At 35.8% G+C, this 20,607-nt stretch overlaps 1 protein-coding gene across 22 annotated transcripts in view; it reads right to left on the reverse strand.

Moving 5' to 3' along the window:
* The window catches only part of ERC1 (ELKS/RAB6-interacting/CAST family member 1), a 539,792-nt gene that overhangs the window by 324,274 nt on the left and 194,911 nt on the right, over positions 1 to 20,607 (reverse strand). For 20 of the 22 annotated variants that reach the window (XR_005379702.1, XR_005379703.1, XR_005379704.1 and 17 more), the window contains one exon: positions 16,648 to 16,659. The exons of the other annotated variants lie outside the window; for them this stretch is intronic. Coding sequence is in view for 17 of the 20 variants with exons in the window: in XM_038576363.1 (XP_038432291.1) it covers positions 16,648 to 16,659 (12 nt within the window). In the remaining 3 variants the exon portion in view is untranslated. The remainder of the gene's footprint in view (positions 1 to 16,647; positions 16,660 to 20,607) is intronic. 22 annotated transcript variants of the gene reach the window in all.

A 20,607-nucleotide genomic window follows, 5' to 3' on the forward strand; every position in this document is an offset into this window, starting at 1 on the left:
GAAGCAGACTTGCCACTGAGCAGAGAGCCCAGTGTGGGACTTGATCCCAAAACCCTGGGAACATGACCTGGGCTGAAGGCAGATGCTCAACTGACTGAGCCACACAGGTTCCCCTGAAATTGCAGTTTTAAATGAAGTGCTCAGGAAAAGCCATACTGTGAATGTAACATTTAAGTAAAGATGTAAAGGAAAAAGAGGAAATAAGCCACACTGTGCATGTATTAAGGAGAAAGTGTTCCACACAGGGCAAAAGGTGGATGCAAAGATCCCAATTTAAGAGCGTGCCTGGCAGACATGATCAAAGTAGATGGAGACACATCATAACTGGTAGATGAGGACATACAGGAAATGAAGGGCCAGACCCTCCAACAAGGGTGAACAAAAAAAAATTTTTTTTTTTTGTAAAAGGCCAGATAGTAAATGTTTTACACTTTGTAAACCATTTATAATCCAGGTCACCTATTCTTTTGTTGTCTTTAACTGTTTTAAATATGTGAAAGCCAGTCTTAGCTTGCAGGCTATATAAAGGGTACAGGAAACTATAGTTTGCTAATCCTTGTTGCAGAGTTTTGTAGGTCACTGAAAAGTCTTTTGCATCTTTTTAAAAGATTTATTTATTTATTTGGGGGGCTGGGAAGAGGGAGAGGGAGTAGAATCTCAAGCCTCCCAGCTGAGTGGTGAGCCTGATACAGGGCTTGATTCCATGACTGTAAAATCATGACTTGAGCCAAAATCAAGAGTTGGACACTTAATCAACTGAACCACCCAGGCACTCCACCTTTTGCTTTAGGAAATAATTCCCTGGTATCATAAAGTACAAAAGAGTATCTCATAAAAACTAATAAAAATAACCTGATAAAAATTCAAGTTTCTATCAACTAAGGTAAAGCTACACATTTGTCTATAATTTAAAACCAGCATGCATTCTGGGACACGCAGGTGGCTCAGTTGGTGGAGCATCTGAATGGTGATTTCAGCTCACGTCATGATCTCATGGGTAGTGAGATGGAGCCGCAAATTGGGCTCTGTGCTCAGCAGGGAGTCTGCCCCTTTCCCAATGCCCCTCCCTTCACGCGTGTTTTCTTTCTCTCTCTCTCAAATAAATAAATCTTAAAACAAACAAACAAAAAAACATGCATTCTAAACCTGTCAAATTTTTCAGAAGAGTTATCCTTCACTTACTTACTTAGCAAATATTTATTGAATGCCAACCAAGCACTGCACAGTTTTAAGGAAGAAAATAGAATATAACCTCATTGCCCTAATAGAACTTATTTTTGAAAGAGGCAAAACAACATAAACTAATAAAGAAGCATCTCATAGCACAGTGGCATGTACTATGGGGAAAATAAAGCTGAGCAATGTAATAGAAATACTGAATGTGATAGCACAGTTTATTTAGCTACAATGGACAGGGTAGACATCATTGAGGAGCAGTCACAGAGATGTGAAGAGAGAGCCATATAAAAGAACCGGGGAAAGAGGTAGAGACAACATAAGTACAATTGCTTTGAGAATAGTAAAAGCTTGGCTCATTTTTTTAAAAGTTGATATGGTGGTATATAACAAAGGGAAAATAGAGGTGGCGAGAAGTCAGATGACCAAGAGCCTTATAAGCCATGGTAAGGAGACTGAGTTTTATTCAGAGCATACAGAGAGAGCACACTAAAAAGTCTTAAGCAAGGAGTGACAGCATTTACTCTAAGTTTTAAGAGTCAGTCTAGCTGCTATAGGGAAGAGACTAGTAGAGAACCAAAATGTAGAAGTAAAGGTACCAGTCAGAAAGCTAATCTGGGTAGTTTGAGCAAGAGATAATGCTTCATAGGAGGGCATGAAGAGAAATGGTTGAATTTCCGATATATTTGTGATGTGTGATAGGACTTACTGACAGATTTAATGGGGAGTGGAAAGAGAGAAGAATTAGGACTTAGTTGGTGATTTATCACCTAAGCAATGGGTGAATGACAATATTATTTATTGAACTGGAGAACACTGGGGATGAAGTTTTGAAAAGGATGGGCAAAATGAAGAGATCTGTTCTGGGCAAAGTTTGATATCTAATTAAAGACATCATAGAGAAATTATCTCCACAATATATTATTCTGGACGTGTGTGTGTGTGCATGTGTACACATATCTATATACATGACACATATGTCCCATATACACAAGAGATGAGAGCCATAAATATATGATTAATATTGAAAGTCATGAGACTTGAAGACATTTTCTGAGAAATGTATATGTAAAAAGGACAACAGGGCTGAGAATGGAGCCCTTTGAGTTCTAGGGGAATATGGGAGAGTCAAAATGACAACAGAGAAGAAATGACAAGTGAAGGACAGAGAAAATAAATAGAAAAGCCAAAAGAAAACAGTGTTTCAAGGAAGGGAGAGTACAAAATGATGCTGAAAGGAAAAGTAAGGTGACAGAAAGTGACTTTCAGACCTGGCACTGGAAATATACCATGAAAAACCCTGGCAAAAGCAGTTTTAAGGAAGTGATAAAAATAGATTAAAAAAATAGATAAAAGAGAAGCCTGACTTGATGAATTTGAAGAAAGGTAAGAAAATATAGATAGCAATTATACACAATTTTTTTTTAACAATATTTACTGAGCAGGAAAAGAGAAAAAGCATGTGTCAGCTAGAAAAGACTATCATGTTAAGGGAAGTACTTTCAAAGATGGAGGGTGGAAATATTAAAGCAGGTTTATGATAAGCTAGGAAAGAGCAAATTTTTAAAATAAAGGAAAGAATCATCCTTAAACTGGGGAACTACAATGGGATTAAGAGGAAAAGTAGTAGAGCCAAACTCAGAACAGTGACACTACTGTAAAAGAACACGCAAAACACACCAGTACAGATGCATGGAAGCTGGGGGATCTAATGCTGGGAAGATGCATTAGGTAGCATCTGATTCTCATTTTCTCAATGTAATATGAAATGAAGTCAGCAGCTCTGAGGTACGGGATAGGGATTTTGAGGATTGGGACAAGGGAAGACAAAGTAGGATATAATCATCTCTGAAAAATGTAAAATCAAATTTATTTATTTATTTATTTATTTATTTATTTATTTATTTATTTATTTTAAAGATTCGTTTTTATTTATGATAAACATAGAGAGAGAGAGAGAGAGGCAGAGACACAGGCAGAGGGAGAAGCAGGCTCCATGCCGGGAACCCGACGCGGGACTCGATCCCGGGACTCCAGGATCGCGTCCTGGGCCAAAGGCAGATGCGAAATTGCTGAGCCACCCAGGGATCCCCTGTAAAATCAAATTTAATAGATATCTGCATTAGAACTGCCTATATAATTGGGAGCACATTTGAAATATGTGGCCATAAATCTGAAATGAAACCTGTCATGACTGTAGTGTGACTTTTTTTTCCAACTACCATGCAGCATCTCTGTGCAAAGGCAGTAAAGGACAGGAAGTAGTGGTCAGAACTGCACTATTATTTTGCTGCAGCACTTAGCCAAGGTGTAGAATTCCAACAGATAATCATCAACTCCACATATTTAAATACACAGGAAAGGAAAGAGGGAAGTTTTAGGCTGGCCAGAAGAGGCACACAATCCCCCAAATCCAAGAAAGACACTGCTTAGGAATAGCACCAGAACAGAGAAAAAGAAAAGCAGAGAACCCATTCTCACATTTCTTAGTATAACTTGTAGAGCTGTTTTACTACAATGGATGGTGCTTGTTACCCAAACTATATAAAGAATCCAGCACTGTTGGTATATTCAAGATCAATTAAAAAGTCTGAGAAAAAAAACACACGAAGGGTATGACACAATGCTACAGTTGTACTGTGCCAAGAAATCTGAATATGTGCCAGAGAAACAGAGAACCAAAGAAAATTCCTGTCTTAAAATAATGACTTGACTTTTTGGATCTGTGGCAGAATAAATACACCATCATTTGTTTTCATTCTTTAAAGAAAGCTGGTCTGTGTTGTTCACTCTGGATTTCTCCTTGATTTACCGATAAAGATATCAGGAAAGCACAAGCACTGTATGGGGAATATCCCCATTTATTTTATGCATCATCATAATTTCTATCATTGTCTAAAACAAGACATATAACCTTAGACTTCTGAGCAAAATTTTGGTACTCAGGCCTCACCTCTATTTTTCCTCCCTTTTCAATTTTATTCTTCTTCTCCAACACTCCTACTTCATTTAATTTTCTTCTCCCTTTCCTATTTTTCTGTTTCTACGCTTCAGGCCTCACAGAATAAACCAGAGATCCAAGCCTTCTTGGTAGAAGTCAGACCTAGGAGATGGCTGGCCCCATGACCTAGGAAAAGTAACATTCTAGCATGAACAGGACAATGAAACACATATAGCTTTTTTAGTTTGTTACCTTGTTTCCCCACTTTCCAATCTGAAAAGTGCTTTGTGGATATTAAGGCATTTACTTTCATTGCCCCAAGGCTCTGTCAATGCCACAGTTTAATCATACCACACAATAGTGTATTAAGTTGGGTGTGCAGAAAGAACACACCACTCATACGGTTCAACTTAAAATCTTGAACATTTTTCTCTAATACGCACAGGGAGAGCTGGAAGCTACTGTGAGAATCAAGGCATTTTAATATAGCATTAATAAAAAGTAGATATATTAAGTAGGTAATGGTAACATTTTTTTCCTCTGGTGAAAACAAAAGCTAGGGATGAACAAATCCCAGAAGTGGTTTTCTTCATAACTTTTGGGTAAAACACAATGAAAATGATCAAGTCAATATTAACCACCATAGCATTCCACTGAAATGGAAGGAAAGAATAAAATGTAAAGTTTCTGATTTCATTAATACAGGATGGGCCTAGAGGAAGAAAAGGAGGCAAAAAAAAAAAATTTGTAACTTATGAATCTAAAGATTTTCACTATATTTTCATCACAAAGACATTTAAATTCAACCTCCAAGGGGTCTTTGGCCAATAGAGTTCTGACTGCAAACAAAATAGGATTTAATTTATAAAAACTCAGTATTCCACAATTGAATTATAGAAGTTTAATGTACACTCCTCTCTTGCTTTTTACTTTTGTTAGAAATATACTGACCTCATACTAAAATTCAAACCCCTTTAATTAGCACCAAAGGTCCTTAACAATCATCTATATTTCTAGTCTATATTTCTACTCCTTTTTTTTTTTTAAAGATTTTATTTATTTATTCATGAGAGACATAGAGAGAGGCAGAGAGAGAGGCAGAGACACAGGCAGAGGGAGAAGCAGGCTACACGCAGGGAGCCCAACGCGGGACTCGATCCTGGGTCTCCGGGATCATGCCCTGGACTGAAGGCGGCACTAAACCGCTGAACCACCCGGGCTGCCCTCTACTCCCTTTTGCACTAAGATTTTTGTTTTGGGGTGTTTTTGTTTGTGCTTCTTCACATGTCTCTCTCTGCCTAGCATATAAGTAGTCATCCTTCAAAGAGAAGTTCAAATGGCAGCATTTGGCAAAGCTTTCTAACACTCCCCTGAACCGAACTGCTTCATCCCCATGTCTGCACCTGGACTACAGGTATATTATAGCATACGTAAAGGGAAATATTTTCTAGATTCTCTGTTCATAAATTATAATACTTAAAATACAAAAATATTAACTCTAGAGTTACAGATTAAATATAAGAAAAGCTAAAATATACAGTGAAATTCAAATTGCCAATATTGATTTAATATGCAGGCAAATCACTGCTCACAGTATATGTATGGAACTTACTACTATGGTCCAAGTGCTTCTGAGTAATAAGAAGATTAAATTGTCCCCAAACTTTTGTTTGTCAAAGTGGTTAAAGACAAGTTTTCTTCCTACAGTGCATTATAACATCATTTAAACTTTGCCTGAAATAAAAGCCACTTTCTTTTCTTATTGGTCCATTGCAATTATATCAGTAATATTTGGTAACAATTAGATCATAACCACAAAATGAATACGGATAAATATGCTAATTACAGGATTTCACCCAGATGACCCAAAATACGTACATAATTGTGTTTTAGACTGTCAATGAAATGAAAATACAAAATCAAAACATCAGCATGGTAAACTCATCAATCTCAAAACATGTTCAAGGTCCCCAGGGATGTGAGAGCCCCTGATGGGAATATAATGATAAGAGAGAACTATGGATTAAATATTGGTTTACAATTCATTACTTATGTGATCATTAGGCTTTCTAAGCTTCAGGGTTGATTTTGTTTGTTTGTTTAGCTTTTAATTTATGATACAGAGTGGTTATGTGGGAAAATAATGTATGAAAAATGCACAGCAAAGGATTTGGCAAAGAGCAAGAAGCTAGTGACATTCACTGTCACACATGCCCACAAACATGGATATCTAACTTATTATATTTTAATACATAAATTTAAATACCTAAATTCCCCATACATTAACCTGCAGAGAATCACAGAATATGCTTTTCCTATTTTGCAGGTGGTAGGAAGGGTGTGTATATGACTGAATGTTCTGTGTTTGAATGTTAGTCTAGCATTATGTCAGATAAAATTCTATAAAAAACATCTTTATGAGGATCCCTGAGTGGCTCAGTGGTTTGGCGCCTGCCTTCAGCCCAGGGCCTGATCCTGGAGCCCCGCGATCCAGTCCCACGTCGGGCTCCTTGCGCTTCTCCCTCTCCCTGTGTCCCTGTCTCTTACTCTCTCTCTCTCTGTCTCTTGTCTCTCATGAATAAATGAAGAAAATCTTAAAAAAAAAAAATCTTTATAAGTTTCTCATCATATATCAAGTACCTAAATGTTTATCATCAATCTTTTCTTTTGTGACCTATTCAAAACACTTTCATGAGGTTTTATTAATTCAACTTCATAGACAAAAAGCCCAGACCTTCAATAAAGTTTAGTAATTAGCCCCAAATCACAATTTTACACATTATGGAAATGGTACTCAACTCCAGTCTGTCTGACCGCAACTACCTTATACTCACTCTCTCTGCTATAGTAATTATAAGTGAAAATTGCTTATTTCATAATGTTTCTGAAACCAAATATTGATTGAATATGTCTTACATGATACATACAAAAATCAATGAGAAGGTGGAAAGTCATTGCTTTATAGAGCTGTTATCTTCCATGGCTTCCTTTGTTCTGAAGAAATTCATCCTTCATTCTTTTTATCCTCTTTCCAAAAGAGCACATATTGACTCATTTCATCTTTTTAATTGAACTCTTCAGCCCTAAGGTTGGGAGCATTGCTATGCAGTTCTGCCTTTTAAAAACTATATGTTCCCTCCGTTTGAAATGATGAGTGTAAAAAATAATACTTTATTCTACCATAGATTTGTCTCTTCATTTATATTAGATGGTAGATGTGAAAGTGTACTGTAAACTTAGAAACTAAATATATGTAAAACATTTTAACTTTTTAACTTTATGTAGACAGCCCAAAAAGGAGCCAAAGGCTTCAGGCAGAAAGAGTCAGGGAATAATTCTACATCTATAAGAAATTACTTCAGGGCACCTGGGTGGCTCAGTCTGTTAAGCGTGTGCCTTTAGCTCAGGTCATGATCTTAGGGTCCTGGGATGGAGCCCTGCATCGGGCTCCCTGCTCAGTGGGAAGCCTGCTTCTCCCTCTCCCCGCCCCCAACTCATCTGCTCACTGGCTCTATGTGTACGTGCGAGCTCTCTCTCTCTTAAATAAATAAACAATATTTTTTAAAAGATTTTATTTATTCATGAGAGACACACAGAGAGAGAGAGGCAGAGAAACAGGCAGAGGGAGAAGCAGGCTCCATGCAGGGAGCCCGATGTGGGACTTGATCTGGGGTCTCCAGGATCAGGCCCTGGGCTGAAGGCGGCGCTAAACCACTGAGCCACCGGGCTGCCCATAAACAATATTTTTAAAAATTTTACCTCAAGGTCATATGGTTGCCAAAAAACTAAACCAAATACCAGGTCACAGGTAAAGGTCAATCTCACCAAAGGGTAGAACCCACATTACCAATTAATTAAAAAAAAATATGTCTAAGGCATTGCTTGGGAGGAAATGGGCTGTGGAATGTAAGATTGTCTATGTTTCTCTAAGCTTTAATAGCCTGCAAAGTTCTTTACATTTCATTACTCATCAAATCAACAAGTATTTGGTTAAACAACACCATCAGCTGTCAAAAACTAGGGATATAAATCCATGAATAAAAATAATCCCTGTTCTCAAAAACCTCCCAGGCATCCAGGCAAATACAGTATATATACTGAGTACTACAAGAGTATACAGAGGAAAGGGACCTAACCTTATCTGGAAGTAGGCATGATAGTGATAATCAGGAAACACTTTCTGAAAAGTCATACAAGAACTTCCTTAAGGGATCACTCCAGGTTACTAAGCAGAGGATATAGTAATAGGTAAAGAGAACTGTACCAATAGAGCCCTGATGAAAAGGGAAATGAGTTATGTTGGGGGAAAACCATACTCAGTATGACTACAGCTTATTTTTTTTTTTTTTACTACAGCTTAAAATTGGAGGAGAGTAGAGAAAAAGGAAGCTAAACTTAACAAAAAACAAATAACTATTTTATGCTAAGCAAGGAACTGGTATTTATCCCAAATGCGTAAGACTTTATGTAGAGAAATGATATAATCAGATTTCCAAAATTTAGAAAACACACTGAAGGGGAATCATAATTTGGGGGACAAAGGGACAATTAAATAGCTTTTATAGCAATGCAAAAAAAAAAAAAATCAATTTGACTTTGCCCTGAAGTTACATTGATAAACTGAACTAGTAATGATAACAGATAAGCTACTATGCTTTATACTAACCTCTTTTATTTTTTTATTTTTTTATTTTTTTTTACTAACCTCTTTTAAATCAGGTAATGATAGACTGAGCTGATAGACTTTTCCTCTTACAATACATTCTATAAAAGTTTTCTGATTATTTCCAAACTAAATTATCATGATCACTTCTCCAAACCCATTATTCCTTGCTTCTAGTTCTCTTAGAAAATTATCTGCAAAGAACTCTCCTTTCTACATCTCAATTCAAAGATCACATATGAGGGGCACCTGGGTGGCTCAGCTGGTTAAATGTCTGCCTTCAGCTCAGGTCATGATCCCAGGGGCCTGGGATCGAGCCCCACGTAGGGCTCCTCACTCAGTGGGGAGTCTGCTTCTCCTCCTCCCTCTGCCTCAGCCACTCCCTCTCTGTCTGTGCTCACCTGCTCTCTCTCTCTCTCTGTCAAATAAAGAAACAAAATCTTTAAAAATAAAATAATAAGATATGAAGGGAATCAATTTTTGCTACCACTTTGAAAATAGTTAAGTTTTACAAGCTTAAGTGATTTTTGAATTTAGAAACTCATAACTAACATTGAAATGCTTAATACAGAGACCAAATAGCTAGCTACAGCATCTTAATGTCTTTTGTGGCCAGTGGGGGCATCCCAAACACAACAGAAACAAAATAATCGCACCTTAAGAAAAACAAAGTAAAGAAAATTAAAGCAGATACATTTCTTCCTGCCTATGACAAAGGTCAAGTTCTTCCATTCCACTAGACTTGTATTGTCTTCACTGACAAAGACCAACACAAATCACCAAACATCAACAATGGATAAACACTGCAGCTTAATTTTTTTTTAAAGAGAGCGTAGTATCAATGTGTATGCAAATAAACCAAATCACCTTAAAACTGACCATTAAGATTACTAATTTCCTCATCTTCATCTCCCAGTCTACAATCTCAAATTCTGAGATCTCGAAGTCATATAGGTTATAGAAACTGGAGGTTGGAAAGAAAGTTTCTGCAAAAGTGTAATCTGTACCCAAGCAGCTAACTGTCCTGAAGTTTTGTGATTCACTCCCTTCCCCTTGCTACACTCTCAATTCCCTGTTACTCTGTTATACTGCTCAACATGTTTTTGTACATAAAATGACAAGGTAACAGGGGCCAATGAAAACAATGCTTTTTAGTATCCTAAAAAGTTTAACTTGCCTCTGTACCCATGCCAATATGACGCTTCAGATGGTCTTTAACAGAGGCAATGGGTGGGGTGATACTGCCATCCTGAAATCAATGGAAAATGGATTTTTTATAAGTTCAAAATATGAGCTGATATAGAGAAATCAACAGGGATAATGTTAAACGTTGGTGAAAATGTTTTAAAAAGGATAAAGATCAATTCCAAAAATATTCTTTCATAGATAACCACTGTTCTAAAGCCTTGCCAGTCAAAGCATTCTCCTTAGCTGCTTTGACTGTTAGGGCTGTTAGAAATGTAAAAAGCCCAGGCCTTATCCAAACCCACATCAGAACTACATTTTAACAAACTCCAATACAATTTGTACATTAAAATTTGAGAAGCACAGTTCTAAATTACCTTACCAAATAAAATCATATTATCTAAAACGTTAAGCTGTTGTGGCCCCCCCCCACCCCCCCACCCCCCCCCCCCCCCCACCCCCCCCACCCCCGCAGCAAGGCTTAAAGTATTGTGTGAATCATCAGGGCAACACCCAGAAATAATCTTGTCACTACTAGGGTGGATACAAGCAGGCTACAACTGGCAAAAGAGTGGCAATTCTCACCAAAGTATAACACATTCAATCCAACTTCTGACCTTCACACTCAGAGGAGCTAAAAAACATAAACTAAAAAATCTATCAATCTACATATTGCATCTAGACCTCACAAGGACATACAAAACAAGAAATAGAGGAAAGTTAAGGTATATGGTAAACATGAAATCTGAGAAACTGAATTTGTACTGAAGACTGTGCCATAAAGTGGCAATGACCCTGATGAGCAAGTCCACTAATGCTGAACCTCAATTTTCTCATTTGTAAAACAGGAAAATATCATCCATTTCTTACAGTTGTTATGATCTGAAGTGAGATAAAGAATGAGATTGGGAGGTACAAGGTTTTTCAGATAAAATACTAAACTCCACTCAAATTTATATTTCAGATATGTGACAATGTTTTAGTATAAGTATGTCCTGGTACTTACAAGACATCAAATACTAAAAAAAAAATAGTCATTGTTTATGTGAAATACAAATTTAACTGATATCGCAAATGTGAATTTGCTAAATCTGGCAACCACATAAAATTCAAATTTTAACTAACTGTAAATTTAGCCTTCCTCCCTTCTCTATTGAATTTACCATCTTTAGCTCATGTACAGAATGCCAGGTAACTGTCTACAGCTGCTACCAAGAAAAAATACCTTTGCCACTTCTCGATGCATGATAGCACAAAACTCAATACTTCTCAATAGAACAGTTAGGTAGATCAGTACAAGTATGTGCTCACATATATATATAGTAACACTATATTTCAGGAGTAGTTAATGGGAGGGTGTGGCAACCCACCACCCTTGTGTGACCCAATCCAAAAACACTAGGCAATATTCTTGCTTGAAAGGAAAGAAAATGAGGAAAACTCTCTTGAACAATAAGGATGTTTTAAAAAGTCAAAAGAATGGCAAATAGGTGCAAAAAATGCAATTAACAACAGATCATTCTCCTAGATTATAAACTCTTGTCTACAAATCAAACTCTCTGAAACAGAACAAAGTCAGAAATACTCTTGGGCCTATAAAATCCTGAACACTACAGCTAGAAAACAAAAAGGAAAAGAATGAAGCCTTCAAAATACAGACATATCTCTTCTTTGTAAATGATACCTTATGAGATTTTAGTGCCTAGTCAGACAATAATGGAAAAAACCTCTAAGATGTGCAATCAGAGAAATGGCAGGTTGACAAAGTCAGATTTTAGAAATTAATGTAGAACTCTTTTATCAAATTAGATGAAAGTAACAAGTAACTATAACAACAGGAATACATCTGAGCAACACATCAAGTATTTAGCTTTTATTATGTAATAATATAGGCACTCTGGTCTAAATGCAGTTGATAGAAAGTATCCCACAGACTTCAAACATTTGAAGACCAGCCTGCAATAGGCACTGCTAAATAAAATGGGGTAATAATAATATTGAGCCCAATTTGTGTATACCTGAAAGTGTGTAAAAGAGATATTTATAGGCTTAACTTATTGAATGTCTTGCCTTTAGCCAAAGTTGCTGCTAAATAAAAAGTAACAATGATTCTGAATCAAATCATATATTTTCATCTATTCATGGAATCATTTCTTTGCATTCCTTCTCTGGAGATAATGTCATTGAATAGTAACGAAAGACATGTATATATGTTTAAGGATAGAGATTGTGAATCTTCAGTCATCACTCTAAAAATCTCTCTGCTCTGTATTAAATGGAAACAGGGACAGAGGAAAACAGGAGAGAACAAGAGAGGAAGAGAGAAAGCAAATAAATCTATTCAAATCAGAAATGCTTAGTGGAGGACACTAAAAAACAAATACTACGGTTAAGGTTAAGTGTCACTACTAACTCAAAACAGGTGGTTAAAACATACATTTAAGAGTTAAGTATCTTGCCCAAGGTCCCATAATGAAGTTATCCAAATATCTAATCTAATCTTAAACTATCAATACTCTCTTGATGATCTGCTCAATTGGACTTGACAAAACAATAACTAAAATGGTGAAATGCTTCTGTATAGAAAAATACTGCAAAAAATAATTTCAAACTGGAACAAAAAAGGCTTTATTACACACTACAACCAAAATTATCTTTGCTACTAGAAAAATAAATAAAGATCATTGCCCCTGGGGCACCTGGGTGGCTCGGTGGGTTAAGCCTCTGCCTTTGGTTCAGGTTGTGACTGATCCCTGAGTCCTGGGATCGAGTCCCTCATGGGGCTCCCTGGTCAGTGGGGAGCCTGCTTCTGCCCCTCCCCCTGCTTATGCCTTTTTTCTCTCTCAAGTAAATAAATAACATCTTAAAAAAATCATTGCCACTGTTTTATTTTGTATTCCTTGGAAAATAAACTTATTTAGAAATAAGTATACTTCAATGGCATTTATTGCTAGAGTAAAAACTACTAAAATGAACCAGCTAACAATATTATAATTAACATAACTTATAACTCAGAGAATTATGTATACAGTAATGGCTTCCACAGACAAATTATTCCAGGGCAGAGTTTTGTTTAGAGATATTTAGATCAAAACCTGTCATACAAAAGACACAGTGATAAGACCTCCCTGTAAAAATATGTCCACTTGATGCTTAAGTCAGAGATGAAAGTTCTCCAAAGACAAGGCTTCAATGGTATTTTGTTACTAAAGCTGAACTGTGTTCAGACTATGCCATACTTGGAATTACATAAGGAGAAAAACATTTACAGTAGAAAATGGGAAAAATCACTTTTTATTTTTTTTTTTTTTTTTTTTTTTTTTTTTAAAGATTTTATTTATTTATTCACGATAGTCACAGAGAGAGAGAGAGAGGCAGAGACACAGGCAGAGGGAGAAGCAGGCTCCATGCAGGGAGCCCGACGTGGGATTCGATCCCGGGTCTCCAGGATCGCGCCCTGGGCCAAAGGCAGGCGCCAAACCACTGCGCCACCCAGGGATCCCAACACTTTTTAAATACAGTATTTGGGCTTGCTATTTTTATTGCAAACAATGTAAGATTTGTTCTGTAATAAATATGGTTTGAAATAGAAGTTCCATAAAAACTTAAACAAAATAAATAAAACTGGGAGTAGTAAGGCAGGTTAACCAATAATGTAAGTGAAAATGAAATTTCTTACAAGAACATGAGAAAGCCCAAAAGTTAAGGAACATGTATAAAGAAGAAAAGGAGCAGTGCCTGGGTGGCTCAGTTGTTTAAGTGTCTGACTTCAGTTTGGTCATGATCTTGGGGTCCTGAGATTGAGCCCTGCATCAGGCTCTGTGCTCAATGGGGCATCTACTTGTCTTTCTCCCTCTACCCCTCCCTCTGCTTATGCACACACACACTCTCTCTAATGAATAGGTAAAATCTTTAAAAAAAGAAGAAGAAAAGCAAAACAGACTGGAAAATGTCAATGAGGTGTTAAGAGAGCTAGCAGAAAACAATGTCACATAAACTACAAAGAAGAGTTTCTAAAGGAAAAGAGATTATAATATTTAAAACCCCAAAAAGGTCAGTAGGCCCAAGACAAAGTCACTCAGTTTGGCAACCAGTATATCACTGAAGCCATTTTAGCACAGCAGTGAGAGAAGAATCCAGATTACATTTGGAAAACAAAGATAGGGCAGCCCGGGTGGCTCAGCGGTTTACGCCTGCCTTCAGCCCAGGGCGTGATCCTGGAGATCCGGAATCGAGTCCCACATCGGGCTCCCTGCATGGAGCCTGCTTCTCCCACTGCCTGTGTCTCTGCCTCTCTCTCTCTCTCTCTCTCTCTCAAGTAAATAAATAAAATCTTAAAAAATAAAATAAAAAAAGGAAAACAAAGATAAATGTGGAAGTGGTGGCAGGGAGCATAAATGATTATTTCAAAAACTGTGCAAGCCTGCAGAAAAAGAAAGATAAAAGTAAGGTACTGTACTGAATTGAGGCCAAGGAAAAGATACTTAGATTATTTCCATTTCTTTTTAAGGATGGGAATATGTTTTATATTTGGAAGAATCTGTGGAAAGGAAGAGAATATAAGTAAGGAGAAGTTCATTTATAGAGCAAGGGTCTAAAAACTGAGAATAGGGTAAGAATAAAAAAGAATAGGAAAATTTAGCCTTGGAAAAGAGCTGGGGCATGAGATGCACTGAAATAAAAGGAAGATTAACATGAGTGAAATCAAAACCCAGGACTGTGGATACCCTAAAACTCTATTTACCAGGTAAAGGAAGGGAAGATGGGGGAGGTCATCTGCTAAGAGAGGAGGAGGAGGACAGTGTAAATCTGACTGGAGAAGCCTCTTTATAAACTAGATTAGTATAAGTAATATGAAAGAAGAGCTTACTGTGTTTCTTACTGTATTTACAACTCACACAAATTGATTTTCTCTTAAATGAATCAAAAGTAAGGGGACTTTTTCAAAAATATCATTTAGGTTATCAATTTAAACACTGAGAAGAAATACCAGGGAGTAGAAATGGGAAAGGGAATCTTTTTTCCTAAAATGCTTCAACATCTTATCTTTCTACCTATATAGAAATATAGCAACTGAAAAGGTAAGTCAAGTCTTAAAATACCATTACAGAAGAAATATGTTTCCTTTTCTCATTTTCTACACATACACAACTTTGCACTGGGATTGTACTTTGCACTAGGATTCTACTTTGCATTTTCTATTAATAGTGGTAAAAACCAATAAGAACAGTATAGTGTTTTAAAGAATCTGAAATATATCACCTTATGCTATCATATGCCGGATCAAATAGGACTCGATGAAAAATGCAGAGGAGCTCTATATATCGACTGTTTACCCTGTATCAGATACTGTTCTAAGTGTTATTTATATGAACTCATTCAATGTTTACATCAACCCTTTAGATTAGGTAATTATCCCAATTCTACAGATGAAAAATCTACCTAAGAAAATTTAAGCCATCTGGAGCTCTATGGCTCATACTCTAATTCTGACAGTAGAGTACATAAAATACATAAAGTCCTGAGGTTGAAATGAGAAGATCTGGCTTCAGATCTAAGTTCCACCACTTACTAGTCGGTTGACCCTAGGGAAATCATGTTCCCTACTCTTAGTTCCTCATCAGAATGATAATCTGTCCTGTGTAACCCATATGCTATCTGTGAGACTCCAAGATAGGAAGGAGGCTTTTATAAACAGTAATATATATGATACCATTACTATTAGAAAACAGCTGCTAGGTTAAGCACATACAGTCATATCATTTTTGGAACCATATCAGAAATTCTCATGCCTTCATTTACATTTCCATGCTCACATGCAAAAGAAATAACTTCTAAAATTCATGTTTCAGGGGTGCTTGGGTAGCTCAGTTAAGTGTATCTTATTTTTTCAGCTTGTCATGATCTCACAGTTATGAGATCAAGAACCACATCGGGCTCCACACTGGGCATGGAACCTGCCTGGGATTCTCACTCTCTCCCTCTGCACCCACCTCAAAAAAAAATTCATGTTTTCAATTGTGCTGTTAGCTTTTCTTCCTAATAAAGATGGACAAATAACTTAATGGGCTTGGAAACTGTGGTATTGACCTCAAGAGTGGAAATAATAAATCTCTACATATTTGCTGGGAAGATCATTTGAAATAAAATATGTAAAGGATCTATTATAGTGCCTCTGGCACTTATAAATCAAAGTAGCACTGGCTGCTTCATTATCATTTGTTCTACCATTCAGCAGAATCACAAAACAAAACCAAAATTTCAAGGGTGCATTGGTTTATGTATAGTAAAATAATTTCAAGATTCTTCTAAAAATCCACAGACTATGGCAACTTTCCCTCCAACATTCACTCTGCATTTTCTGTCTCTGATGAAATTTTAATTAAATTAAAGCAATTTTTCTTCTCATTCCCCTGGTGACTCCTCCTTTCATCTTCGTTTCGCTCTGAGTCAAAACCTGCTCAGTCTGATTCTTGCTTTCTGACTACTTTATCTTTTGAAGCACAGAACTTTGAATCCACTCTTCGGTAAACCTAAAACTTCTGACATTTTATGCAGTCATAACTAGATTTCTAGACATATCTTTCCTGGAGTAAGTGCTATCATTTCAGTTCCTCATTAGAGTTCAAGATAATGTTAGTATACCATGCTCTTATCTTTGTTAAAGTACAAGCATACTGACCTTGAGGTGAGACTGAAGAAACAGCAAATCCAGGGAGAAAATGTGAAAGAGAAAGTTAGAAAGAATTAATAAGGACAATATTCAGGAAATAATGTTATTTATAGACACAAACAAAACATAAAAGCACAGGATTAGAGAAGGGAAAGGTGTAACAGATTCTGCACAGGCACTAAAAATTAGTAATTTCAGATTTTCAACTCTCAAAAAGTGTATTTTCACATTAGATTACACCATCATACCTTAACGTAAGTTTGAAAGAAAATTTTTTGTCTAGAATTCACCATTTCTTAAAGGAGGGGAAAAAAGACAATTTATTAAACACAAAGGAAGAGAAGGTCAGCACTTCCCCTTTTTCATTTAAGTAGCTAACTGTGATTTCACAATTTAAATCATCTTAATTTTATACATATCCACCTTATAACTATTCCTTTAACCCACCCCACTCCATTTCTTGAATCCAAGTTATCCATAACAAAAGCAGAAAAACATTTAGAGCTTTAATCATTCTGTAGAATACAGACAGAATTCTAATTGATGAGGAAGAACTTGAAATAATGGTCCCAAATGTGAAAACAATAATAATTTTTTCCTAATTAGACCTAATTTTTTTCTCACTCCAAATCTACCAAACTCTCTCAAATGGTGCAATCTAAAAGCAATAATGAACAAGAACATATAGCTCTATAAATATCACTCCATTTCCAATACTGCTCAGCAGTTAGAGATGCAAAGTTGCCATGCTCAATATTCCTACATTGCATGAAGCCCCAGTGGTTCATTATTGCTTTTTATAGTAACAAGCAGTTTTCCCTTTTAAAACATTAATCAATTTCACTGAAGTTAGTATTATCCTCCAAATACTTAAGACTTCTTATGGCCAGTGCCATCCAGATTGTGTTCAGGATCTAAATTTTACTTTAAGAATCTAAAACAAACGGTTTATTTCTTGAATGCAAGCACCATTTCAATTTGTACTTTAATATTTTCTTATGTTTCAGTATTTAAAACCAGGATTTTTAAGTCATTGTGAAAATAACAAAAGATAAGGATGACAAGATTTATTACTTCCATTATATAAGATAAAGAGAAATGAAAAACAGATTAAAAATGACTCCCCTCAATCACACACTGAGTAAGTGGCAGATCCAGGATAAAAATGGGGGTCTTTGACATCTCCCTGGGCATATTTTACATGTTCTACGATGCTTACAAATTCTTTTTTTTAAATAGTTCTTTTTTTTTTTAATATTGTATTTATTCATTCATGACAGAGAGAGAGAGAGAGGCAGAGACACAGGCAGAGGAGAAGCAGGCTCCATACAGGGAGCCTGATGTGGGACTCGATCCCAGGACTCCAGGATCACACCCTGGGTCAAAGGCAGGCACTAAACCACTGAGCCACCCAGGGATCCCATGCTTACAGATTCTTAAGGGGGAATGTATAAAATAAATCCATGCATCTTTGGCATATATAAAACAGTAGAGAATGCAGATAACAATCAAAGGCAAACACAGGCCAATCTCTAAATGACTGTTCCCAATTATCTTTTCTATCTTTGTTAGTTATGACACAATAAATTAGAATAATTTTAGATCAACAATGACACTAACTGAAATTTCCGATAGTTGCAAGGCTTTAAATAAGACTTGGATGGGGCACCTGGGTGGCTCAAGGGTTGAGCATCTGCCTTTGGCTCAGGTCATGATTCTGGGATTCTGAGATCAAGTCCCACATCAGGCTCCCCACAGGGAGCCTGCTTTTCCCTCTGCCTGTGTCTCTGCCGCTATCTCTCTGTGTCTCTCATGAATGAATAAATAAAATATTTTTAAAATAAAATAATTAAGACTTGGGTAAATCTGTAGGGAAAAAAATTAAGCTTACTGCTATCAACAGTGAGCAACTTTTTATCTACTTTATTGTTCTGGGTCATATTTCACTTTGGCATCAAACTATAGCTCTTGGGAAATTAATGTGGAAGAAAAAATCTACATATAGAATAATCCTATAAAATTCTAATGTTTGCACTTTCAAGTAAAAATTTAAGGTGATCACTAAACAAAAATTCCTATAAAGACTGTACTAACAAATTACAAGGTGCTGTGCCACAAGAAATTTTGGCAAGATGACCTAATATAATTGACTATGCAAAGCTGTGTAATTTATTCTTCTTTTACATGAAATCAGTGAAATTCATCAAGGAGGAAAAGAAAGAAACAAGCAGCTTCCTGAGAAAGCAAGCTGAAGCAAGCAGGATCAGATAAAGAACCAGTCATCTTCAGTTATTCATAGTCTTAGTATCTTTTCTCTTTTTTTTTTTTTTTAAACACTATCATTCTCCCTCAATCAAGAACACACAACTTCCACAGCAGTGGTCACTTCTCTTCTCCTCAAACTATAGGAAGACCACAATCTCTGACACTGAACTTCATGAGTCAAAAATACATAACCACAAATCTAAAAGTAAGGAAATTCTTCTCTAAGGAACCATTTTCCTTATGAATTGTTTACTAGTTTATACCACAGCTATATACAGCTTAACATTAATTTTTAGACAGAAGATCTCTGCAGATCTTAAACTGAGTATCATTTTGGCATTTCTTTACAAAAAAAAATTATAAATATGAAGACTAAGTATGTAGGTTTGCATTTTTAGGTTATACTGTATAGATGTCTAAATATACAGTGATACCAATATGAAGCAATCACAAACATAAAGCCCATGTTCACAATGAAGGGGTTCAAAAATAATTTTTAGGTCAACTTACATAAATAAACAAGGAGGTAGGTAAAACAGTCAAATATCTTATTATAATAGTATATTTATTCATTTGGTTATACACACATTTAAAATAGGATACATTAGAAAATAAAGTTAATTTGGAAATATTTCTTCTCCTCCCACATTCTCTGAAACAGTTTTATCTACTCTCTTTACGTGCATCTTCAATATCAATTCTCCAAGGACAGAATATTACCATTACTTTATGTATCACTAAGAAAGAAAAAAGTATATATACTAATTAAATTATGTTATGCCATTATTTATACATGTATCCCAGATTTAGAGATGTTAAAACGTAAAAATAAAAGTTATAATTGGTATTTCATTGTGATAAAAGAGGGAGGAGGTTATCTATATTTCTATCTAATCTACAGATCAAAAATAATCCCACAGGATCATATTAAATTATATAAAAATATTTTATAGATATGAATTTACTTACACTTTGTTACAGAGGGAAAAGGATAGGTGCATGTATAAACACATTACAAACATATAGAAGAAATGAATATAAAAATATCTAAAAAATAATAATATCTAAAAAATATATATAACAAGTGTATAAGGAACTAAAATCTCCATATGTTTGATTGATGAAAGGTCTGAATTCATAGGTGATGGAAAGATAAAAAGGAAGAAATATGGGATGATTAGATAGTGAAACAAGAAAGGCATTCTCCTTGTATTAACATATTATGTAGTTATTAGGCCCTCAATAATGTAGAGTCATAGGACAGAACATGGTAAACACCATAAAAAAATAGCACATATAAAGGAAACAGAAATTACTACTTCAGGGAGGTCAGGAAAGCTGGCTTTCTTTTCCAAAAAGATAACAGTTAAACAGAGTCAAATTCCCACAAATGAAAGTAGAAAAACAAAATTTTAATAAAAGAGAAAAAAATAAGAAAAAGCAGATAAAAAAGGACTCATCTTCTAATTTTGAGGTCCATTTTTTTTTTTTACAAAAAGATGTAATTCTACAAAGACTACCAAACCAAAAACTGAAAATATCATCCTGTAAACTAGTTCACATTTCCCAACACATTTTAGAGGATTTATGAAAAATAAAGACAACTCCATTTTCATTACATAAAATTTCAGACACTAGTAATCTTTAAAAGCAAATCAAAAATTCAAAAGGCCAAATCCTTGAGCCATGGGATTTAAGCCTACC

The sequence above is a fragment of the Canis lupus genome, chromosome 27 (genome assembly GCF_011100685.1).
Source record: "Canis lupus familiaris isolate Mischka breed German Shepherd chromosome 27, alternate assembly UU_Cfam_GSD_1.0, whole genome shotgun sequence".
Lineage (NCBI taxonomy): Eukaryota > Metazoa > Chordata > Mammalia > Carnivora > Canidae > Canis > Canis lupus.